Below are 25,515 nucleotides of genomic sequence, written 5' to 3'. Positions count from 1 at the left end.
GATGTCATGGAGTGAGGGGCGTTCAGGGATATCGGCATTCGTTCCACACAGAACCAAACGTGGACTATAAAACCGCTCATGTCCGTTACCATAATCCCAGTGAGAAAACACTCCATAAACACGGTGAAGTGTGTACATCCATCTCTTGCTTTGTTTATCAGGTTTTTTTCTTGTTTGAAAAGCTAATCTCCCTCTTGATTTAAGCCAGAACCCCACAGCCCCTGTGTTCCAGAAGAAGACAGTGGAGGATCCTCCTTTAATCCTGGCTCTTCAGCTTTGTCTGACATTTTTTTTCAAGTGTATTCCACACATCATGGAAACACTTGCCTCTACAGCACATTTATTTCTACGAATGAATTACATAGATTAGGTGTATTATGCTTTGGGGTTTCCATGGCGATGTGGTGTTTATTAAGAGTCAGCTAACTTATTTTGCCGGAGTTGCTGGTGACATTTAGGGACAAAAGTAAAATGAGCCCCCTCTAGTGCTCAGACTGAAGAATGCATGCGATGGACAGGACCCTGAAGCTTTCCAGGGCTGTAGTCACTACAAGAGTACTTCCTGACTGCTCCCTTCATTTGGAGCAGGGCTTTTAATAGCATATCAGTCCCAAAGAAGACTGTAAATACATCTGAAGAAAAAAGTAGTCCTCTTTAATTCTCTCTGCAAACATAACCCAAAACCCCTCACCTTTCTGTTGTGAGATGACTGCATAGACGAACGTTCTTTACAGACTCAATTGTGGAGAGAAAATGTGCAGGGGACACACATGCAAGCATGCATGTAAAATGTCCTTTAACTCAGAGTTCTTGCACAACATCGGGCAGCATGTTCTACAGCAGGCTTCCATGAACATTTGGAGCTCAAATCCCAGAAGTCTATATAAGGGTTGCTGTGTCACTATTTCAAGTCTCTTTAATTGATGAAAAAACAAAACTCAAAGTGAGAACTTGAGAAATGAGATAAGTGTTTTATATTGTTGTAATCAGTGGCTGAGAGATGTTGCACGTCTGTGGAGACAGAACTACGCTGTCTTTCAGACAGGAAGAGTCTTGCAAAGTTGACATGCCTGCAGACTTACCAGTCTTTCACTGCTGCTCTCCTTTGCTTTCTCTCCTCCGTTTAACTGGCCATTCCTGGAGCCGGGGTCCCTCCTGGACATGATGTTCCCATCCACTGCCTCTCTGTCTGTGGTCAAACTCTCTTCGCTGGAGTCCTGTACAACAGCCCCTTCTGCAGTCCTGGTCTCGCACTCCACCTCAGAGTCGGTGCTCGAGGAGCTGGTCGTCCCCTGTGACGACAGGCCCAGGCCCTGCTCCGAGGCCCCGGAGTCCAGGCGCTGGCGTGACGACAGGCCCAGGCCCTGCTCCGAGGCTCCGGAGTCCAGCCGCTGGCGTGACGACAGGCCCAGGCCCTGCTCCGAGGCCCCGGAGTCCAGGCGCTGGCGTGACGACAGGCCCAGGCCCTGCTCCGAGGCCCCGGAGTCCAGGCGCTGGCGTGACGACAGGCCCAGGCCCTGCTCCGAGGCCCCGGAGTCCAGGCGCTGGCGTGACGACAGGCCCAGGCCCTGCTCCGAGGCCCCGGAGTCCAGGCGCTGGCGTGACGACAGGCCCAGGCCCTTCTCCGAGGCCCCGGAGTCCAGGCGCTGGCGTGACGACAGGCCCGGGCCCTTCTCCGAGGCCCCGGAGTCCAGGCGCTGGCGTGACGACAGGCCCGGGCCCTTCTCCGAGGCTCCGGAGTCCAGGCGCTGGCGTGACGACAGGCCCGGGCCCTTCTCCGAGGCTCCGGAGTCCAGGCGCTGGCGTGACGACAGGCCCGGGCCCTTCTCCGAGGATCCGGAGTCCAGGCGCTGGCGTGACGACAGGCCCGGGCCCTTCTCCGAGGATCCGGAGTCCAGGCGCTGGCGTGACGACAGGCCCGGGCCCTTCTCCGAGGCTCCGGAGTCCAGGCGCTGGCGTGACGACAGGCCCTTCTCCGAGGCTCCGGAGTCCAGGCGCTGGCGTGACGACAGGCCCTTCTCCGAGGCTCCGGAGTCCAGGCGTTGCCGCGACGACAGGCCCAGGCCCTTCTCCGAGGCTCCGGAGTCCAGGCGTTGCCGCGACGACAGGCCCAGGCCCTTCTCCGAGGCTCCGGAGTCCAGGCGTTGCCGTGACGACAGGCCCAGGCCCTGCTCCGAGGCTCCGGAGTCCAGGCGGTGCCGCGATGATACCGGCCCAGAGGGCTCCTCTTTGTTGAGAGGATCCAGGATTAAAACCATTCTGGGCGTCTTCCCTGTAGGAGGAAAAAACACCCTGTCACAACTGTAGGAAGTTGTCCAGAAAAGTGCTGGTCTTCTCACGGCCTTGAGAAACCACCAGTCAAGAAGGCCGGCTATCGAACAGGAGGAGACCGAGGGAGAGATGTTAATAACACCGCCAGGAAGGCAACAAACCAGGGGAGGCCATTCAATCAAGCCCATCCAGTTCGATCCCTTACGTGCTGGGGTTACTGGTCATACTGGGAACAGCCAGCCCACCAATCAATCCCAATCTGGTCATTTACGTGTCTATTAAGATGAAATGAGTTTAAAAAATAATTAATAGTATTTAGGTTAAGTGTGTAAATGGCAAAATTATTTGATCAATTCTTACAGTTTTTTTAGATGTGTCTTCATGAAAGATTTGAACGCGGGGAAAAAATTTGTTGGGACGTTCAGGTGGCAAGACACCGTAAAAACGAAACGCAAAAAAAGTTCAACTACCAGATCTGAGGTGATTGAAGTCCAAGGGCACAATTATTACAGTAAACCCTTTGTTTAACGGACTAATGAGAGGAAGGCAAATGGCAAATGTGTTAAATTAAAAATAAGATTTTTTTTTTCAGTTCAAAATGCATTAAATCGAGAAACATAAATGTATACATTTTACATAAGCTTCCAGATCTTTAGCCTTACTTTTTAAGACTTACAATCAACCTTTAATGACAATTGTTCCTGGGCCTTTTTCTCATGAAATACAAGCTCTTTATTTCAGGTGTAGTAAAAACATTGTATAAAAAATTTGCTAAAGCATACGAAACAATCATAAGCAAATGTTCTCCCACTATAGAGCACCAACGATATTCCTGAAATTAAAACCTATGAGGAATACACTACTTTTACCTTATTTTATTTGTGCATTTTCTAAAGCTTTAACATACTGTTAGCATTTTAATTCTTTTTTTAATGATTGTCTTTGAAAAGTCTGCAAAAGCATAAGAAAAGCCAACACCCATCGTAAGGAATATGCCTGCCCCTTTAGGCACTATTGATATTCATGTTTTTAAGAACTGTTTAAAGATATGTTGTAAGAAAGATGTAAAAAAGTTTGTTGTCTGGACTAGCTGCTGTTTTATTAATGGAGGAAAAGTCTGGTATTTTCTGATTTAACACACAAAATCCTCCTCGATTAAAGCAGAATCCGTTAAACAGAGGGTTTACTATACTCTACCATTTTTATCCTACAAACAGTATTTGGATAATCATGCTACAACTATAAGAGCATGAGAGCCAAAATCAACTAAGAAAAAAAAACTCTAGAGGACAAACATTTCCTGCAGAATGAATCACAACTAGGTACTGACAATGCAGGGCCAGATGTGGCATCTATTTCCAGTGTGAACACTGGGACAGGAAGTGGTAAGCGGGCACAGGAAGTGAAGTGGGGGGGAGACAACTCAGACGCCCATAGCTAACTCACCCCTGACATTCCTCTCTTCAGGAAACCACATTCCAAACAACTGCCCACTTCCTCCCCTCCCCGTCAGCCCACTCCCCCCGACCGGGGGAGAGGGAGAAGTTCAGTACTAGAGCAGTGGCTGTACAGAAACCCGACACAGATCGCTTCACAAACAAAGTCATGTCAGATCCCAGGAGCCCCGCTCCTTCCTTACAAGAGGGAGTTCGTCTAAATATGAAAGATGCCTTGTCCATCTCCTCAAACACACCCTTCTGCTCCAGAATTTTCCACCAAAACGAATAGACTTTGTCTAGTACAGCTCTTGGAAAACTAAAATACAGGGTTCACTGCCAACAAGCACAAAAAAGAAATCTGTGGTGACAGTACTTGGAGGCTGCAATCTTTTCAGGTTTACTTTAGTATTACTACGTCAAAGCCTTTAACTACTAGTAGTAGTTTTCTATGAAAAAAAAAAGCTTTTTTTTTACTGAATTACGCTAGCATATTATAGTATACTATTATAGAGTATTCTTTTATATCGTATGATACTTTGTAACAATACGATTTTGTCCTGCAATAACCTGGAAAAATCTTTTTGCAGGGATTTGCATGCTCACAGGTATCGGTCTTGTGCCTCATCTGCAGAGCTACAGATAGAAACCAACATTGTTAACACAAATCACAGAAGCACTTGTTTTGTATACATTCAAAAGTGCCCTTGGCAGGCCACTCACTTCCTGCTGACCACTGGCCACAGTCCTGGTAGGAGTTAAGATTCACGCAGGTGCACAGTGCTTCAATCTGCGCTTCTGAGGTGAGGTTTCGTGCTGCTCATGAATGAACCTCCAAATGAGATCTACCTTTTCCGACTGGAATGTGTATTAGCAGATATAACTATCACTGCTGATCAAACGTAACTGCAAAAAGGGGCTTCCTGAGTGCCAGCTGTATTGGGGTCTTATTATAGGTGGGTACCTGCAGTTCCACAGGGGCGATTCTGACTTCAGCCACCACAGGAACGTTTGCTTATCAGGCCCCGAGAACTCCACTGCAATCGATTTGCATAATGGGCAAAAGAGCATTGCAGGGCACCAACAATGGAATATTAGTTCTGCATCTTTCTGCCAAGAAACAAAACATGCACTAGATACTAGATACACTTAGTACCTCCTAATTGTTTTGCAATTTGCTTTTGATTTCTCTGCTGCAGGAGAAATGGTGTTGTCAACAGCTGCACACAGATCACTCCCAGGTCCACAGACTTTCCAAGCACAGCTGTCCATACAGTGGAAACCCAGCAGGAAGTACCTGCAAAGGTGTCGGAGGACTTGGGCGTCGAACCACAGGGATGAATTACTAGCACTGCCAACGCAGGAGTACAGCCTACACTTCAAGGCAGTCGCGTGTAAGATCTCCAACGGGCCCATTTCAAACTGCACACACACGTCTCATTTTTCTAACTGGTAGTTTTCTAAATTATAACCTGCGCCACGCTGTGGTTCAGTGAAACCGCTCCAGCTCTTTCCAGCTCGCTCGCTGGATTCCTGCGGGTTTTCAGATCCCCTCCTCCTGCTCTCTCCACAAGTCCCACGAAGCAACAGACAAGAGAGCTTCCCTGTTCCCCGTATTCAGCAATATTTAATTTGGGCCTGTTAAACCGCCAGTCAGAAATTGCAGGGTGGAAGTGCTGGAGAGAGGAGAATAATGTATTTTTGGTCAATATTCAAGCACTGTGTGCTGAGAATGGACTGCTTTAGCACAAATTAATGACATGGTGCAATGGAACACACTGAATTGAATGGCCGGGGAAGTACAATTGAAACAATAGGGCTAGAAATGTTTTAACCTTTAAATGCACCAAAACAAAATGTATAAAACGGCTCCATCACTGCTCGGTAGCCACAGAACATTAGCACTAAACAAAATTTAAAAAATAACTTTCATTAAAAAGCATAACTCTGCATTAAAGGTATTATGGGGGTAATCTGTAAAGCATTTTCAATTCAAGCTGGTTTAACACTGATACTTTTCCCCAGGTCATTTCCTGGCTGGAAGAGCCGAAGAAAACGGATGCACTGCTACTGCGCTGTCCTCTTCTGCTCACCAAAGGACACTTGGCCTCTACAAATCCAAACATCTGGCTCAGCGGTTTTGTGATGCTCCGATGAAACTAAGCGGTAGGCAAAAAGCAGCAAGTGCTGTGTGCATAAACTACTTTATGTACCTTCAGTACACAAGCCCATTCAAAGCAGCCTGTACATAACCAAACAGATTTGCACCGCGTTGGCATCACTAATTAATTGCTTTTAACATGTTCAATAAATATAGAACACAAACTCAGCAGAGGCAGCAAATGAACACTAAAGATAGCATATAATTAGACAAACAGGAAAAAATACAAATTACTGTGAACACTAAGATATTAGCTCTGCATTTAAGGCAGAAATGTTTATCACAGGTGCTTGTAAAATCACCTTCGGGGAGTCTGAATAATTCAGAGAAGCAAGGCTGCTGGCGTTTGTTTATCTGGGAATAAACTGGTGCTAAATAAACCTGGCTTCTTATCTGGCACAGGCTTACCTATTGTTGGGTTTCCATGCAGGAGACTAAAAACAGTTCATCAATAATTCAGGCTACTAAAGAGAAACAAAAATAACAAATGCAGCGACAGAAGGGAAATCTGATTCATCAGCGAGCCGAGCCAGTCTTTCACCACTCCCACGTGTCTCCCTGTTCAAGTCACATAGATCAGTGCACAATCGGCCCATCAGAAGCACTTCAGATTCACTTGTTGCCTTAAAATATCTTAAAACAGTTTTGACGTGTATGCAACACGTACACGCAGACACTCTGCAGTCTTGTGGCACATGAATAAAGGAGCAGTTAAGTGCCAATTCAAACCCATCTCCCCCCGGGTTTGGAGTGGAAAACGAGTCGAACGTAAGCAAGGACTAACCATGTGAGTAAAACGGTCCACTCCAGCAGGAGACGGGCAGAGAAGGGCCAGACAGGGCAGCGGTCAAAGATGCTCGGGACTTTGGGACTGTTTCGGACAGTCTTCCGAGGCAGAAACGGACAGTTTTAAAGCGATCGTGTCTGTCTTGCCACAAGAGCTCTCAATGTTGGCTTGGAGGTCTATATACAAGAGAGCATCCTGGTAGCCATCCTGTGCCCACTGAACCTCACACTGCCCAGTGTGCTTCTCACTCCTCACACTTAACGTCACCCAAGCCATGGGGAGCACGTCCTGTCCTTCTCACTCTGTCCGGGGTGTCACGCCAGAAGCTGTATTTGGGCCGATGCAGTTATGGCACTTTGAGAACGGATTTAAGCCATGCAGGAGCGAGCCAGGTCTGGGGTGAAGGGATGAGGCTGGAGCAGGTGTCTCAGGGCCTCCTCGGGCTCTTCCCTCTGGACTGAACGTCACAAGCTCACGCCCAGATCTGGGTGCGGACTTACTGCCCAACAGAATGACGAGATGTCCTGCCCACACTGCAGTAAGTAAAGACCCAGAGCTGGTGGTGTTATGATTGAAATATCCCAAACAAATAAAAGTCAAACCCATCAGTCCAACCCAATGACGTGAACATGAATATTGAAGCGAATGCACCTTCTCAAACTGCTGTTGGACAGTTTTCCTTCTGAGAAAGGTAATAATAAAATAATAATAATAATTGCTTACAGTTATATAGCGCTTTTCTGGACACTCCACTCACAGCGCTTTACAGGTAATGGGATCTCCCCTCCACCACCACCAGTGTGCAGCCCCACCTGGATGATGCGACGGCAGCCAGAGTGTGCCAGAGCGCTCCCCACACCAGCTCTCAGTGGGGAGGAGAGCAGAGTGTTGAAGACAGTTCAGAGATGGGGATTATTAGACCATGATTGGTAAAGGCCAATGGGAAATTTGGGCAGAACACCGGGGTTACACCCCTACTCTTTTCGAGAAACGGCCTGGGATTTTTAATGACCACAGAGAGTCAGGACCTCGGTTTTACGTCTCATCCGAAGGACGGCACCTGTTTACAATATAGTGTCCCCGCCACTATACTGGGGCATTAGGACCCACATGGACCACAGGGTGAGCACCCCCTGCTGGCCCCACTAACACCTCTTCTAGTAGCAACCTTAGTTTTTCCCAGGAGTCTCCCATCCAGGTACTGACCAGGCACACACCTGCTGAGCTCCAGTGGGTTGCCAGTTGTGAGCGGCAGAGTGATATGGCTGCTTGAGATTTAGATCAGCTGCCTAATTTATTACAATGAAAGAAGCATGACCTGAAATGATCAGAAATGCTCAGATGCAGACTCCCCCTTCAAGTAATCCTTGTTAAAAGCACTAAATGCTGAGAAGGGGTCCTTACCTGCTCTCTGCAGCTCTCGGTTTTGGGTATCCTGACTGCGTAGCTCTCGGATCTGAGCTCTGATTCGCTGCCTCTCCTCCAAGCTTTCCTGTTCTGGGTCCTGCAAACAACAAGAGCAAGAGATCTCAACACCGGCTGGCTCCTACGACAATCTGTCTTTTTCATGAAGTGTTCAGAATGCCGCAAAGACGTATTGCATATCATTAATTGGACTGAAAAGGAAGGAAATGACACTTAATTTCACAGTTTTACAAGACCCTTTCCTTTAAAGAATTAAGAACGTATGTAAAAAGAAGAGACTTCGCTTGCTTAGCGTATGAGCATCTTCCACTGCAACTCAGATGGTTTGCAGGGTTTCTACAATGAAGTAAGACCCAGAGAAGCCTGAAGTGCGAGTTCTGCGGACTCATCCACTTAAAAAAGAAACCCCCAGCCTGGCTGATGGGCAGTCAGGTACGTCCATCCGTCCTGAGAAACGCCATTCGGACCGATTCAGGTCAGTACCCTGGGTTGTCATGACAATGCAGTTCAGCACACTCCTTACCGAAGGGCTGCTATAGGAGGAAGGAACGAGCTACTCAGCCACCCCAGTACCCTGTGCTCCTTCAAAAAAAGGCCGCTAGCTAATTGATCTGAGGATCACATCCATATGACCATCAGTACCATATGAGCTAGATGGGGCGAACAGCACCCTCTTTTTTGTACCTGTTCTTCCGATTCTACAGGCGAATGAATTTGGGGAACAGAGTGGGGACTCGCGCAATATGCACGAGAAGAGTGACCTCAGTGACCTCTGTCCATAACAGCATCTGGTATTTTATCTGATTGGAAGTGTAATCAACACAAACAGTGGCTTTGTCCAACTATCCCAGGCCTTTTATTCTAGAGCTTCTGCAAATGTGAAATAAAAACATTGAGAACTTATAGAGCATTTTTTCTTATAGCATATCCATACATTTACAATATAAAAAAACTGCACAATATCCTCATCTAACAATTGCATCGAAGGTAATATGTAGAAGACTATTCTGCGTATACATAATCTTTTCATAAACACAAGATTATTAGGTTTAAGAGTTTAGTAGAACGTGTGAGTAAATAATTTTCTTGTAGGTAAGCAAGCTGTTCTTTTAGTTAATTTAAAAATTCAATGTCCTCTTACAGAAAAATCATTTAAATTCTATACAAGATCATCAGTTGCACAGATGGACTGTACTTAAACCAGGTTTAGCATCTTTGCAAACCTCACAAGATTAAGTGGTTAAAGATCCTTCTTTAAGCAGACCGAGACCTAAGTGGAAGAAAGATGGCCATACAGTATGTGACCTACCCCTCCAGAATCCTCATTTATTTAAGGCACGTCAGAATCAGCCAGAGCCTGTTCAAGGGCAGACAGCAAAGCTGGCAGGCAAACAGAATGGAAATTGTACTGGGAGACGGCTGAAGGAATCACAGAGGACCTGCAGCATGCAGTCATCAGATTCCCCTCCCACATCCAGAAAGATGCCAACAGGGAACCACTTTCTACCTCTTTCTCTCTATTAAATCAACGACCAGACACTTGCAATTTACAGAGCGTGTGGTACAGCATTGCAGATGGTCAAAACTCAAGTCAAGCAGCAGCTCTTGTCAATGTGCATGCTGCACAGACAGCTGACAGACCCCTGTGGTGTGCAGGAAAGACCCCATGAGGTAATCTCACTCTTTCAAAAGAACGTGGATTCCGAAAACAATGGTGATTGATGCCGTGAGAACAACCTCCTAGTGACTGAAAGAAAGCCGAGTGCTGATTCACGTACAGATCACACCTCAAGTCTGCAAGAGAGCTGGTGACAAGGTCACACACTTCACCGTTCTCTTACTCCTGCGGCACAAGAGATAAGAAACCCTCAAATGATTTAAACGTCTCTCACGTCAGTTTGGAGAGCTGGTCTATTGACTGTTCTGCCCCAGGCAGTCTTCCCACAGCGTGAGGCATAATTACAGCTGTTTGGTCTCCTGTGCGTGAACAGAACTGCTAAACAAACAGGAACGCCCCAGTGTTTGGGGCGACAGACAGTCCCATATGGAGAGGGTCAGTGGCTGAGCCTTCAAACACTGTCCCGCCCACAGAGGACCATGGGATAGCACCCCAGCAGGGCTGACTCATACTCCAACTTCCTCAGGAACTGGCTCCTCGCCAGCCTCTCTCCGAAGCTCCAGACTCCTGTAACTCATCACACCGAGGAGCTGTCTGGACGTCACACTTCACCCCTGCAGCCAGCACAGTCAGTGCACACGTCACACGCTGACGCCTTCACGGCATCACTCAATCTGCGCCACATCCGCGCACTGACGGGCAGCAGGCAGATTAAAACTCAAAAGAGCTTAAAAGAAGAAAAAAAATTAACTGAGAGCTTAACTGGCATTACAGATGACTTAGTGTTGCTAAAGCAAGAACAGTAAGCAAAAGACGTACTGTCTTTCAGTCTCTCATTTACTGATGCAGTTTGTCTTGGTCATCCACGAAGGGCAGGCTGGGTAGCCAGCTTTCCATTGAAGAGCAATTTAAAGTTGAAAAAATGTCATGGTTTTGTACAAATACCACCGATCACTTACATTTTCTGTGCAAATTTACAAAAAATAACCAGAGCAGGAAGTATCCAGCACTTATGGGCTGACAGCCTAAAGGCCATACAATCTAAAAACGATTTCTTCTCTCAGATGGGTCCTTTTTTGTATCTCCTTCCTTTTAAGGGGTGTGGTCAGTAGGTCACTTTTTGACAGGTACAGCCAGGTCACTCACCAAATGCACAGTCAACAAGTTCCCAGCTTCTTTAATCTTCCAAACTCAACAGAACACTAAATAACTAGTGGCCAGCTGTGCTGATTAAATCAAAGATGAGCAGATAACAGCAATCAGAAGCCATGCATTCTTTCAATTCCTGTCTCCCACTCCCCTCAGTAGCGCCTTATCTGCAGACTCCCATACAGGCAGTCCTGCAGCAAAACACAGCGAATCTCCCTCCCAGAGCCCTCTGATGGGATTAAAGCGAGTTCCTGTTGGATAGGAGCCATCTGATATGGCTTTAAGGTACTGATAAAGTTTAAAGTAGAACACAAGTGATGTTGTTTTTATCAAAGCTCTAGATTTCATTTTTGTTAAATAAAAAGATCTATCAGAGATATATTCATGCTGGTGGACTATGTATCAAAGCAGACAGAACCTTCTCTTGTAATACATAAGGGAATGTTTTGTCTCATTGGTCTGACAATTAAGACTGTTTTTCCCCCCCATTCTTAATTTGAACCAAATGGGCAACACCAGGAAAATTACCAGTGGAGTCTCGAGGGTTAATTAACCATGTTAATTAACCGCCTTCTGTACTCATGGTGTTTTGAACAACGAGATCCGTGCTCGCAATCTATGTGCCCAGATACACAAAACTGATGCCACTGAAATGCATAACTTAATTTAAATTCTACACTTTTAACTAAATATTCAGATGCATGGCTAAAAGTTCTAAAACTAAATTCCAGGGGGTGATATGCTGAAACTTTATAATTCACCAGTAAGTCCTCATTTACTAAATTGTGTGCAATGCTGGTCAATACATTATAGAAAACGCTGCTCTGGAATCCATCTAGAGAACTACAACATTGCAGATACTGTACATCCCAGGTCTTAAAGATAAGCCCCACACTGACAGGCTGAAGGAACTAGAGCTTTTTAGCCTTGAAAAGACAATTATGGTAGGATCTCAAAGAAGTATTTAAAATCCTCCAAAGTCTTGAAAAGCAGCTCAGGGGGTTTCTTCAGAATGACCAGTGGAAAGGGAAATCTGCATGGCAGTGTTTTTGAAACAGGAGGTCTTTCTCTAAGCGTTGTGGCAGTTTGAAACATTGTACCATACCATGCTGTTCAAGCCGATACCCTGGCTTCTTTCAAGAGCTGATGTGGGCATTCAGCCAAGATCAATATCATCAAGATCATGGCAGCCACGTTCCCAACACACAGCTGGGAACAGAACTGGCCCTCTCCCTGAATTTACTACAGTGACTAAAGCCTTGCAGTCTGCCCAAACCCACTGTCTCCTGCTACACATCCGCATTATAGCTATTTACTTGTGTCCTCATTCAGAATTGACTCCACAGATTTGCCTTTTCACTGTGAGCACAATGATCAAGGCTTTATCAAATTCTGGTCTTGCAAAAGTCAGAAGAAAGAATAAAGCACACACATCATCTTATCCAGCACTGTGAATATCTACTTATGAAACACTATTTAAAAGAAAAAACACTTTTTAAAGTATTAAATGTAACAGAAAAAACTGCAACTCATAAGAGGGAATCAACTACAGGAGAAAAGTGTCCCACAGAAGAGGGAGCAGGTCTAGACAAACAGTAGAGCAGACCTGGCTGAGCTGTGAATTGCTCAAACTATTATTACACTTACTAAGCTGTGACTGAACACTGTCGGTACCTGCCATAAGGATTAATCAGGGTGGAATACGCAACACATCCCTCTGCTACCTCTCATCGCCATTAATTTACCATTTATTGGGCCTACAGCTAAGGGATTACAGATGGTAAATCCTGCAATATCCAATACTGGTTTTTAACTCGTACAACATGCTTGTCAGAGCTGAAATGAAGCCCAGCACCACTGGCATCACGTGTAGAGCTCATCGGAAGTCTCTCTAACCTCCTCAGCAGTAACCTTTAGAGCAGCTCAGGGTGTAACCCTGCACATCACATGGTAATCCAAGCTGCACTCAGTTTCAGGGGTAGATCATACCGTAATTGACAAATCAATGAAATATCAATTAGAATAACAAACTTAAAGACACACCACTGAGTAAAAGTAAACTGTCATTTGCACCAAACTACTACAGCTGTTAAGGTTACTGTAATTGTCCAAAATATATAACAAGTTTTTTAAATTACAGTTGATGAACTTGCGCACACCCATTTCTATAACCTGATTATGACCACTGGAACAGGGTTAGAACGCTTGAGAAATTGAGGGTCGCATGCACACCACTGAGGAGCTAAATGGAAAGGCATAAACACGTAACGTAGCATGCCATGCCTTAGCCTAAATTAATTCACTTAAAAATTAAATCACCTTAGATTACAAGCACAGGCTACAGCAAGAGTCCGTTTAAGAGCTGCACATATACCGTCTCCCTGTGAAAGCTGTGTTTTTTTATATGGCATGACTCTGGAAAAGAACTTAAAGCAAGAGGCTCCCTAAAAACTGATTTTACTGATCACAAAAGACTAAAAAAGCTAAAAAAAATTAAAAAGACAAAACTAGAAGCTAGATAGCAACTTAAGATAACTTAGGAATAGTTCAGTGGTACCTTAAAAACATAGGATTTTGCAACCAATCCTGCTGTTTCAGTTCAGAACAAACTTCGATAAGTCCACTTGCGAAGAAGTTAAAAGCTTTTTCCAAAGCTTATCAGATAATCTATTCACAAAAAAACGACCAAAACAAGCCAATTCTGTTTGAGCCAAGTATAGCAGTATACATCACTGCAAGAATGAACAGCCCCAGGAAAGCCAAGTAGCAGACAGTACATAAAGGAAACCACATATTTCATTTAACCTCAAGCAATTTCACAACAGGAATAATAATGGAAATGGCATATTTGGTCAAACAGCTTATTGCTTTCAAAATCACTTATTAAAAAAGTGAGATCCGGGTGATGAACAGACATTACAACTATTTCTATTCGATTGTTGAGCCTGATAAGCCTGTACCACACATTTTGAGAAATGAAGGGCATCAATTAAAATCACCCCACACATACTGCTTTTCTTTAGACACTTGTATGTCCAGCTTGCTAAAGTGCTCCCAGCTCTCCATTGTTTCAGTAAATTAACTCCCAGTGAGTCTAGAGACTCTCTCCTGTGACAAGGGACTGTATACAAGACTGTATTCCTGCAATTCCTGTAGTAAGTAGAAAAGTGGGTACCCACCTCAGTGTGCCTGTTCCCATAGGCTCAGTGATCTCATAGACAGAAGAGCTCCCTCTCAGCCAGAACACGCATTACTCACTCTTTCACACGCTCGCTCACACATGCACAGGGCCAGCCCCTCCCCTCGGCTCTGCCCTCCCTCTCCCTCTCCGGTCTGCTTCACGACAGCACAACAGGAAACCAGGCAGCTTTAACTTCGGTTTAACTCAAGTCAACCTTTTATTTTAAACTCTATCTACTCTGTAAACCAAAACCAGGAACAAATCTTTGCTGGACTACATTCCAGAAGGAATCTGTCAATACTACTATGAGATATTAGGTGGGAAAAAAAACCTAAATACTATTTTATATTCTTCTCATTGTTCCACAAATACCCCCTTTAAAGACACTTAGTTCCTGGTGGACAGCTCAGAGAACATGGGTCGGAGGATTTAAAGACATTCTTCATGCAGTACGTGACCATCAAAAACTGTTATGGAAACCAAGGTTTTCACTTCACAGTTACCAAGCTTCTCTAATACACAGTTATACTGGTAAAACCAATTAGATAAGCTTGCTTTTAAAATCTTCACCTTACAGCCAGTGAAAATGCTCTTTTCTCTGGGTTTTGTGGGACCTGGTCATTTTGAAGAGCACTAGGGAAAACCAGGAGCAGAAGGTAGGAAACTGAAACTCACTTATATCTGAATTTTCTGAAACGTCTTTTAAATTGCAGTGTTTATGAAACACTTTTTCTCTCCTTACAGCTGCTAGGAGCCTGTAGTCCGCCCTCCTTTGTCAAGACCCCATCCCAACACTTCCGGACTTCAAACTTTCAACTGCTGTCGGATGTCCACTATCTTTCCCGATCAGTCTGCTGCTTGCCTCCCTTCTCCTCTTCCTTCGGAGGTCAGCCTTTAAGATCTCCGCTTCTCCACTTCCTACAGGATCCAGGATATTCTGGGTAACTGTAATGTTATTGTTCACTTGAGAAGTGCTCCCTTTCCAACAGCAATCCATCTGTACACTGACCCGAGGGACACAAGCACTGCCGCCTGCGATGAGACACAGCAGCACCACAGTTAAAATGACCAGAGCTGCGTGACTTGCGTGTCTGTTGGAGAATGGAAGCTGCTCGCCACAAAATCACCACATTACACAGATACTGCAGATGCCCCCTACTGGCTGGGTGTGACAAACCCACACCCCTGGAATGCCCCACTGGTCTGAGATAGTTCAGAACCGCTAACGGCGGAATTAACCTCACTGCTGGACATTAAGAGGTTCACATGTTTACAGACTCTACTACAGCGGCTCAGCCGTAGCAGTTTTCTGCAAATGAGCTGCTCTCCGTGTTCTCCCACAGTAACCCTGTAGGTCAGGAGTGATGTCATAACACTGGTTCCAGAGCGAGAAGCCTGCAGGGAAAACAATACCAGACCATCCTGAAACCTGCCTCCAGCAGCTTGTAGTACTACTGCAAGAGCTGTGTGGTTTGTGAATCATTAGCAGGATTTATGACCATCCCTCCAGGTGTCACAAGGAAAACCCCTTCGAATGAGACAGAGCCCTGCAGACGCACCTCTTCTCTGATGAACAAATGGGCAGGCTGCCCACCTGTCTCTCAACGACAGGGTTCCAACATGCTGAAGCGGCTCCCTTACGGACTTGTACAAAACAGAAGAGTTTCACACTTCTTTCAACACATTCTCACTCTCCCATCAGCAAATCTCAAGTTTCTAGAACAGGCTGCACAGGTTACTTCAATTAAGTCCTGTAACAATCTCTGGTTCACCTCGGTGTTAATGAGCAGGGCACTACACATGCCACATCAATGACAACAGCTCCCATTCCCAAACGGGTGAGGTCATGTTCCCATTACTGGGCCTTGTAGTGCTCATCCTCTGCTCCCTCTTCTATCCTTCTATCCAGGTGGGGCTGCACACTGCTGGTGGTGGAGGGGATCCCCATTACCTGTAAAGCGCTTTGAGTGGAGTGTCCAGAAAAGGGCTATATAAGTGTAAGCAATTATTATTATTAATTATTATCCTCGGCACAAGAGGTGTAGAAGAGCACTGCTTAGAGCAAGAGGACAAAAAATATCCACCCTCCTGTTCCCCTGGGACCCCCATCACTGCAGGCTCAGGACCACTCCTGCACCTCTTGTCGTGCAAGTTAACACCGAGGACACGAGCGTGGATTTGAGAAATTCATAATCGCCAATTATTTTTATCAGACCTGCCCAGTTTGGGAACCTGCAGCTGTATGTTTCCCACATGCCTGTCTGCAGCTCTGAGCCCCGTGGCCACACAAGGCGAGAATGAGGAAAGGAACCGGACTCCTCCAGCCTGCCCACCTCTGAGCAACACATCGCCGCCCCCTGCGCGGGCAGCACTCCGCACAGCTGCGGGACCTGGGAGGCCGTCTCCACAAGAGCCCCAGCCCACACACCCCACCCTGCCCTCAGGGGCGGATATCCATTGGGGAACCCCGGTCACAGTCCGCTAGCACCCAGGCCCAGACCCCCGAGCAGGCGAGCACCTGGAATGGCTGAGCTGCACAGAAGGCCCCTGAGCAGATAGTTCACAGGGAGCACGCAGCATCGCGGGGGGGCCCGACACGTCACAGCCTGGAGCAGCATGGTTCTGCGTTTCTCAGTCTCCTAGTGTCGTGTCTCTGTCCTGGAAGCTATATTTACATTAGGTTTTTTTTCCCCCCCCATTTAAAAATGCTACATTATTGTTAAAGGCCTCTGCAATCATAACTTTCTTATGAATGAAACAATGCATTCAGAAGACTTGTCTTTACACAAAGAGCTGCGGGAGTGTGCAACAAGCTATCCCCAAGGCTCCCGCAGGAAACATCAGAGATAAATGAGATGAAATCGCCACCTCCTATTTGCCTTGCCCTGTGAGAGGCAGTTATACTGCCCATGTCCACAAGAGGGCGATGGATTCAAACATTTCTTCCACATTGGGCAATTCCTGTGGCTCCAACTGCATGTTGACAGATGGTTAAGAAACAAACAGACCACTATCTGGGTTTCTTTTACATAAACAACATTTAAATAACAGACATGACAGTAATGACCAGCTAGATCCTATTTACGGTCATCAAATCTACTCCCCTGGAAAAGCTCACAGTTCACTGTGGTTTACGAGTGAAGAATAAACATCTTCTGGGCCCTGAGCTTCGAACAGCTGAGTGCAGCCCAGAGAGGTTCCAAACACTGCTCATTTTTGTCTATACAAGACAACATCAATCACTCCCAACACAACGTTTTTTCCTGCAGTCTTACACACCATTAGAAAATGTAGCTTTTTAAATGCAGTACAAGCTGATACCAAAAAAACTTTTACATTACACTTTCTGTGAACTGTATTATTGCCAAGTAAGCTCCTCAGTTATATGGATAAATGAAATTACTGTTCATTTCCACTTACTCCGATCACAGGAAATTCTATTCCCTTGTTTCACTTGGCAAGAGAATAACCAGTGACAGCCCTTTGCTAACCCTCGTGTGGCTGCTCAGAAGAGTGTGCTGACTACATGTAGGCTCCAAAACCAAGCTACCCCAGAAAGTGCAGATCTCCTCGCTTTGCCAACTGAATTCAACCCCATTTTCAGCATGTGCCAATCCAGACCGGCTCTGCTGGATGAGACTGAATTAACACAGGGCTTCGCCTGTGCCCACCCCAAGGACAGCAGCCTGAACTTTAACTAGATGCATTTAAGAATAAACTGTCTACCATGATGAGCAGCACATTCTAAAATAAATGCCTAATAAGACCACATCACCAAACAGATGTATTGCAGGAGCAAGCCGGGCATTACTGCGGCCTGTTACTTGTTAAACAGTGAAGGAGCAGCAGATGGTGACAATAAGTTGCATCACAGCTTGTCATATCCAAAGGCCTCTTTGTATTATTAGCTACTGTACACAATGAAACCACAGCAGCCACGTGGATGGAATCATAAAGATCAGGCACAGTGGCAGGAGAATAAGGACACGTTTTCAGTAAGCCTGATCCCAGGAGCAGATCCTGGCAGATTCAGCCAGAAACCAGGCGACTGAGCTCATTGCAGTCTGGCCTGGAGGCAGAACCTTACTGAAATCTTACATAAATACCACAAAAACAGGGAAAGTGTTAATTGCAAGGTTGGACACCTTCCCTTGAATTTTAGATCCTCATATTGTTTGGGTTACCACTGCTGGGAAAGGAGGAGAGCAAATCTAATGCTCACAACCGGGGTCACTTTCTTGCAGCACTGTCTCCATGAGGTGTTTTCACCCCAACATGTGCTACTGTGGTGGACTCCCTTCACATTCTCTCAGTTTAAACAGAGGTTCAGTTCCTTCTCCAGCAGCACACATTAACACTGATAATCAAGCCCAGTTCAAACAGGAGTGACCTTGTAATGGTCAAGTTGTCAAGACGCCGCTCCCTGCTTACCCGTCAACGGTACAGGAATGTATAGATTGAGCAATCAATGAAGACATCAAGGAATGGAAACTCGCTAATAAGGGTTTCAGTTTTCCCCAAATCCCCTAAATACTCAGTAAATAAAATCACGCTTCACTTTATTTTCCATTGGACTTAAAGCTTGTTTTTAAAATAGCAGTGTTTTAACACAAAAGTTTCCCTCCCCCCCACCATAGTTTGGTTGTATCAAGTCCATTTGGAATCGCTGATTTTTTTTCCCCATGTCTGAGCAACAATCCACAGGTCTGTAATGCGTTAACGCCCCAGCCCTCTACCGGAGACACAGCAATAACTGGAGGAGAGGCGTGTTCCAGGCGTGGCCCAGGTGCGCTGGGACTCTGGACATGACCGCAGAGCTCAAGTAAGTGACTTTACCAGCTGAGCCACTGAACTGCTGGCTCTGAACCCTCTCAATTCTCAACACCCACAACGCCACTGAACACACGCACAGCCAGAATCCAGCACCGTCCGGGAGAGCAGCTCTATGACCAGAACGTGATCAAGTGGAGAACAGAGCACAGGGGCTGCTTTTCACCACAGGGGGGTGCCATAAAGAACTCTCCTCCCCCTCACAGTTCTTGGCCTCAGGGATGCTGCATGGCACAAGAAGAGCCCCCAGAAGATATACATATCAAGATGTAATAAAAGTGCAAAGACTGGAATCCTTTCACCCCAGACTCACAGCTGTCCTATGGTTGGCAGGAGGTTCCACAGCTCTACTCTGCAGGGAGGAGTCTGATTCGAACCTGTGGCCTCCCCTCTGGGCCTGCTGCACCGCACCTGTAACACAGAGGGAAAGAGTGAGCCCTTTTCTCCTCAAGTTACCTTGTTCCTTCCCCCCCGACTCGCACCCTTGCTCTTCATCCCAGCGTGTCTGGCTATGGCCCTGGCACCAAAACAGCCAGCTCCCGAGAGGAGCAGGAGCAGGAGCAGGGTGGATGTGAACGGAAGAAAAGCGTCTCGCAGGTTTCCGAAGCTCAGTGGTGGAGCTGCACCCACACACCCCCTCAGCCAGGAATCCACACTCCCCAACTGATCACCCCCAAGACACGACTGCAGCCACAGCTCAGCGGCAGAACTGGGAATCAGAGGAGACTCCTCAATCGACTGAAGCAAAGCACACAAACAAAACTGAAAGAATGACACTGTCTTCCCCTTTCTGGGTGTATTTTACTGATTGGAAGACAGAGTGTAGCCACAGTCCCTGAGATTATCTGCAGTTTAAAGGAGTCAAAAGCAAATGACTGTTTAAACGATGTCTAGGATGGCCTGGTACAGTTTTAGGCCCAAGCCCTAGTCTTGAGGAGCCAAAGGTCCAGTTAGTCTTTGTAGTCTTACAGGTTGCCTGTTATTTAACAGTAAGCTACACTTGTTTAAGCAACTTAATCAATTAAGCTAGTGATGCTTCAGTTATGGGGCCACTGGTTCTTGTGGGCTGAAGGTTTTTCCTACGAGCCTGCTGGGCTGGGGCTCTGGGGAGCCAGGCTCAGCTGTGCGACCCAAGTGCCCACAGTCCAGAGCTCCACGGATTGAGTGGGCTCGGTGGGCTCAGTGAGGAACAGTTAGAAACCGACTGAAGGACTTACCTTCTAGTTCCTGCACCCTCAGTTTGCGGATGGCAGCTCTGATTAGCTTCCTCTCCTCGTACTCACTGGCTCCATGCAGCTGCGCCAAGACAGATGGTTAACTATGTTCACCTTAATAACATCACTTGATTAAACTGCTTGGATAACGGCTACTTAACAATACAGTAAGAAAACCTACTCTTCACACATAAAATAGAAGGTGCTATTATCAAATACTTAAATGAAGATAAAGATAACCTACTTTAAGGATATCTAATGGAGATATCTTTAAGGGAGACAAGTGCACAGTACAAAGCCTTCCTTCAGCATAACGTCTTTACCAAACGAGTCCCTTTCTTTCACATCCTTTCAGTAAGTTATTAGTTTGAAGATCTGAGGAGCACTGTGCAGCTGTGTTAACGGGGGGCGAGACGAGACCATCGTTGCTCACCAGGGTGGTCAGCTCGTCGATGTCCTGGATGGCCTGCAGCTTGCTGGACAGCAGCTCCAGGTGATGGCTCTGATCACACAGCACCTGCTGAGACCTTGCGCAGAGAGACAGGAAGACAGGGCTGGGTTCAGAGTGCTACAAGACAAGACATGCTCTCAGCACCAGGGGTGTGGAATTAGACTGACTTTTCAGATCAGTTTGAAAACTTCACATTTTTCTGAATCGCAGGGTCTTGCACTCAGGACACCAGGTGCACATGAACAGGGAGCGCTGTGCAGGAAATATGTCGTAAAGGACAGTTATTACTGGTCATCTAAATGCTTGCAGACCAGAACCAAGTGAGTCACAAATTCTAATCCAGATTATTCAACTTCTGAGACTGTGGCTTCTGGTGCCTAGCTAAGAGCTGTAGAGCAAGCCAAGCAACCCTGGGACTGTGTGGACGCATTCAAGTGCAAGAGAACAAGGAGCAATGATCCACGACATCACCTGGCTGTCCACAGTCCCTGGCAGCCCAACAGGGGAGCTCCACCGTCATGCATGTGCAAGGTGAAGATCAGGCTGCGGTGATCAACTTGACTGAAACCCGTTATTTACAGGCCTCCAGCCCACAATCCAACCACTTTCATTGCCTCTGTAAAGCACAGCCAGGCTGTGACAGGCCTATTGCTTTAAATCAACCAGCTCTAGTTCCCGAGAGCCCCAGACCCGAAGGTTCTATAGGCAGCCTTTAAATCAGCTGGACCAAACAGACAGGTGGTGTGTTCAATTGAGCAATTTAGAGATCCTTTGGTTCCAAACCCAGAGTGTCATTTAGCCAACAAGAACCAGTGTTACATTCCCTGAAACATTACTTGCTTGACTGATCAACTTCTTAAACAAGTGTTCCTAATCGGGAACGTGAGGGAGACCTACAGTACAAGAATAACAGCACTGGGGCTCTCTTAAACCACGGACTGAGACCCCCCATCCGGTTTCAACAAATTTCAAAACCAAAACTTAAGGTAGAGATGAAATCCAGAGCTGGCTTTCACTGTCAACACCCTGGTCCTTGTGTTGTAAGTGAGCGAGCCTTCACAGCGAGATCAGACAGAACCGAATTTCCAACAAAGCTCTGGCATTGATTTGCACGGGACTTCTAAAACAACATTACAGTTGTTTTGAGAACCAAAAACCTTTAAAACAACCAAGTAAAAAGAGCTTCTTGTAGCCTTTCTGCAATCTAAAGCTGATGTAATACGTGAAGGGATGAGAAGAGTCAACACTACACAGAGCTGGAGAGACACAGATGTGCACAGAAAGGCCCCTCTCTGGGCTACTGAAGCACCAGGGCATGTGACTAGCTGACAGCAGTAACCCAAGCCGCCAGATGGCTTTTCTTGGCTGGAAAAAAAGAGCTTTGAAGAAAAATAGTTTTTTTTTTTTAAAAAAAGTTTTCCACAAAAAGCATGGAAAATCTGAGCCTCAGACAGGCACTTATAGTGACGTGAAGTACTACTTGGCAGGATTACTCTCTGGGGTTCCAGCGCGTGGAGTATTGATGGGAATATCCGACATTCCTGCGGCACACCGAGGCCTGCCACGCAGCCGGCCAGATCGAGCACACGGCCGCGCGAGAACTCACAGCCCTCAGACCAGCAGTCACCCCTGTGGACCTGCCAAACACCAGCCGGAGGACACAGGCGGACAATACGAGGAGGCTTATTGAAGTCCGAGAGCAAGAGGCACTTCTTCACGCAAAGGGTTGTGAAGACACTCGGGGCTCTTTCAGAAACCAATTAAGAGAGATCCTTAGATCAATTGGCTACCAACTACTAAATAAGCTAGACGGGCCAAATCCAGTCATTTGTAATCATTCTTGTGTTCTCATGTTCACATTAAATTAATTCTGTAACTCCATGTAGCTTCAAATCGACAAATGTACGCAGGACTCCTTACAAGAGTATCTGTGCAGAGTTCAATGTTTAGTGTTATTTCTCTACCACGGCTCCAAATGTGTTAACTTAAAGCTAACGCAGAGTTTTAAAAGCTTGTACTAACACCACTCTTACTGTCGACACAGGTCATCCACATGTTTCTACTGTGTAATGACTGAAACAATAATGGGTCAGAATCAAATTTGTTCATCACTTCCTTCAAAGCAGATAAACAACGGTAATGGTTTTGGACGAGCCAATAGAGAGGCTTGCAGATACAAACTCTGCAGACACACAGAGAGAACGAGGACGTGTAAGCAGACTCCTTGCAGAAGCCCCTCTTCCAGCAGACACCCAGGAGTCTCCTCTTGGCAGTGCTCAGGAATGTGTGCCACCCCTGAGGCAGGAACTGTAGGCGCCAGGAACACAGAGCTCAGCCTTTTCCAGCTGCCTCAGCCACTGTACCAGCCTGCGCCACAGAGGCAAATACGACTTTTTGTCCAAAAACAATTTAACCCACGAGGGTTAGTGGGGCCTCTAAATCATCACCTACAGGATGTCATGCCATTTGTCCGATTATTTTGGGTTTCAGGCATTTCATGCTGGAGCTGAAACCCAGCCGCCCATGAAAACACGAATCTCCAAGATTCTACTTCAACAACACGCGTTGCAAAGGAAAGGAAGCTACACGTCTCTAGTCACAAACTGTGTGCCTTTCCCAGAAATACATATCTATTAAACCTGGCACCAGTGCTGCTTTAGATTAGTGAGCAAAGCCAAAACAGGTTAGTTCAGAAAAAACACTTCTACACAACTACTGAACACCGTCTGGTCCAGCTGCTGCGCTCCAAGCTGGAGCCAAGCATGTGGGGTCAATGCTCAAGGTCTGCTCAGCTCCACCCTGGACCAGCCACAGCAGTGCAGCTACAGCTACAGTTACACAGACTATCAGGGGAGGTTCCTCCGCAGCAGGGCTGCTCGTTCCCAGCCATCGGAAGAAATTACTTTTCCAGGCTGTTGAGCTATGAAAGTCAGACGTGCCAGAAAGAGACAGACTATACCCATGTGTAGTCCAACAGAATACAAGACATTAAATTTAACCGAATTAATTTTTACTTCACTAAGACAATATTGCATCTAACAGAAAATGTGTGCTCATAAGCAGATTGTAAAAGTATCATGCATGAGCAGCTAAAAAACATAAAACATTCCTTCTATATCAAAAGTAAGGAAATGTCTCAGGAATTACATTTGTGACTGCACTGCAAACAGCTCTGTCCTGCGAGAGCAGGCTATGATGATTAACACCCTCACACTGCCCTTCAATGTGGCCCTATTCCTATACAGGTCACTGCTTGTTTGTCTTGCAAGTCTTGAACCCCATGAACTTTCCTACCACACACAGAACGCATTTACTGCACTTTGCTCATTTGCTAAGCCGTTTTTATCCTTTATTTGCCATTTGAGATTTGACTCAACTGTTCTCCAACTGCCATGTCCCACACGGTCACACTGTGGACAATGGACACAGACTGTGAAAGGACAGCACCCTCCCACTGCCGGCTGTGATCACTCCCCTTCCACTGGAGGATGACCCAGCCAGGCTGAGCTTTAAGAGAGTCGCTCACTAGCCCCCTCAACAGACCCATGTGTCCCAGACACACCTGGGCACTGGCCGCAAAGCTCACCTGAGGCGGTTCTCCTTGTTCTCCGATTGCTCGGGGTCTCTCTCTGCTCGGAAACGCTTCGAGGCCAGGCTGGCCTCCATCTCCTCGATCTCGCGGCGCCGCAGCTCTCGGATGGCGGAGCGGATCACCCTGCGCTCCTCCAGGTCCGAAGTGCCCTCCAGCTGAGGAAACAGGCAGGACGAGGTGAGCAGTCTGGGAGAGCGGGATCCTTCCGCAGGGAAAATCGCCCAGAACCGGGAACACTACAGGATAGTCGGCTGTGCGGCTCAAGAAAAGTGAACCTTTTACACGGATACTGGTGCACAGAGGGCGATCACAAATGAGATGGCAGGTGAACGTGAAAACCAGTCAGAGCAGATAAAGATTCATGGTCGTCTCCAGAGCCAAACAGGAAACTTCTCCTCCCTAAACACACTCCATGTGACAAACGCCTACACCGTGTGGCAGAGCGTTTTTCTCCTCTCCCACTGCCTGCAATATTCCAATGACAGCTGTAGAGCAGCCTTTGCGCAAAACAATCTGAACCGCTGGGGTGTCTACTGTGACCGTGGTCTTGACCCTTCCTCTCATCCCCCTCCTACTGTAATCAGACTAATACCGATTACGTGGCAGACATATTCGATTTTCTTATTTTTCACAGATGTGCAAGCTGCTGGCCAGGAGGACTATTTCGTTCTCCCTGTGACTGGAGGTACGGTGCTGTAACACAGCAGATCTCTTTCAGCTACAGGCCATGGGAGTCTGTGCGATTTAGCGCTGCACTGCAGGGGCCAGTCAGGGCAGCCTGCAGCCACATGAGAGACGGTGCGTCGATCTGCGTCGGGACAAGTCATTGGAGGAACACTGAAAGCAGGGCTCCGTTTTCTTGGGGAGTTTCTGAAAAACCTCACTATTTGCCTCTATAGCACATGTACCTCAATATCCTGCTCTCATTCGGAAATATGATTTGATTATCATCTTATCCAGAGATAGCCTTTTTCTGTACTTCGTTTAAGGCTTTGATAACTTTGATTCGCTCACTAAGGCACGTTTATAATCCGGCAACTGGTAGCTGCAATACGTGACAGCAGAACCTCCCCCATATTTCTGTGAGGTGACCAGACGGCTGTTCATGGTACTGAAGACAGGGAAGCTCTCAGTCTCTTTACAGGAAAAGCCACACTAGACCTGTGCTGGAGAAGTGTGCTGGGGTTGACCTTACAACATAAAGGTTCCACATTTAACGGAAACGGGTTTGTGCATGCAAATCTCAGGTTTGCTCCTGTACAGGTTTGCTCCTGTATGCCAGCAGCCATATCACCCTGCAACTCACAACTGGCAACCCACTGAAGCTCAGCAGGTGTGAGCCTGGTCAGTACCTGGATGGGAGACTCCTGGGAAAAACTAAGGTTGCTGCTGGAAGAGGT

General features: G+C 46.6%; 1 protein-coding gene and 1 long non-coding RNA gene across 7 annotated transcripts in view; one reads left to right on the top strand and one right to left on the bottom strand.

Moving 5' to 3' along the window:
- The window catches only part of smtnb (smoothelin b), an 83,931-nt gene that overhangs the window by 37,742 nt on the left and 20,674 nt on the right, over nucleotides 1-25,515 (bottom strand). For 5 of the 6 annotated variants that reach the window (XM_069182008.1, XM_069182011.1, XM_069182009.1 and 2 more), the window contains exons 2-7: nucleotides 24,110-24,270; nucleotides 20,506-20,599; nucleotides 20,076-20,154; nucleotides 19,172-19,269; nucleotides 8,060-8,159; nucleotides 1,083-2,272 (exon numbers count right to left, since the gene is read on the bottom strand). In XM_069182008.1, coding sequence (XP_069038109.1) covers nucleotides 1,083-2,272; nucleotides 8,060-8,159; nucleotides 19,172-19,269; nucleotides 20,076-20,154; nucleotides 20,506-20,599; nucleotides 24,110-24,270 — 1,722 coding nt within the window. Of the gene's footprint in view, nucleotides 1-1,082; nucleotides 2,273-8,059; nucleotides 8,160-14,026; nucleotides 14,109-19,171; nucleotides 19,270-20,075; nucleotides 20,155-20,505; nucleotides 20,600-24,109; nucleotides 24,271-25,515 lie in introns of those variants that run through there. The other variant, XM_015366095.2, reaches the window with a different exon arrangement.
- On the top strand, nucleotides 4,181-19,177 carry LOC107079768 (uncharacterized). The gene is made up of 3 exons (XR_001480679.2): nucleotides 4,181-5,101; nucleotides 5,733-5,873; nucleotides 14,773-19,177. It is a non-coding gene; the product is annotated as an uncharacterized lncRNA (long non-coding RNA).

The sequence above is a fragment of the Lepisosteus oculatus genome, chromosome 22 (genome assembly GCF_040954835.1).
Source record: "Lepisosteus oculatus isolate fLepOcu1 chromosome 22, fLepOcu1.hap2, whole genome shotgun sequence".
Taxonomy (NCBI): Eukaryota; Metazoa; Chordata; class Actinopteri; order Semionotiformes; family Lepisosteidae; genus Lepisosteus; species Lepisosteus oculatus.
The sequence above is the reverse complement of the archived record's forward strand: the minus strand, read 5'-3'. Positions and strand labels throughout refer to the sequence as shown.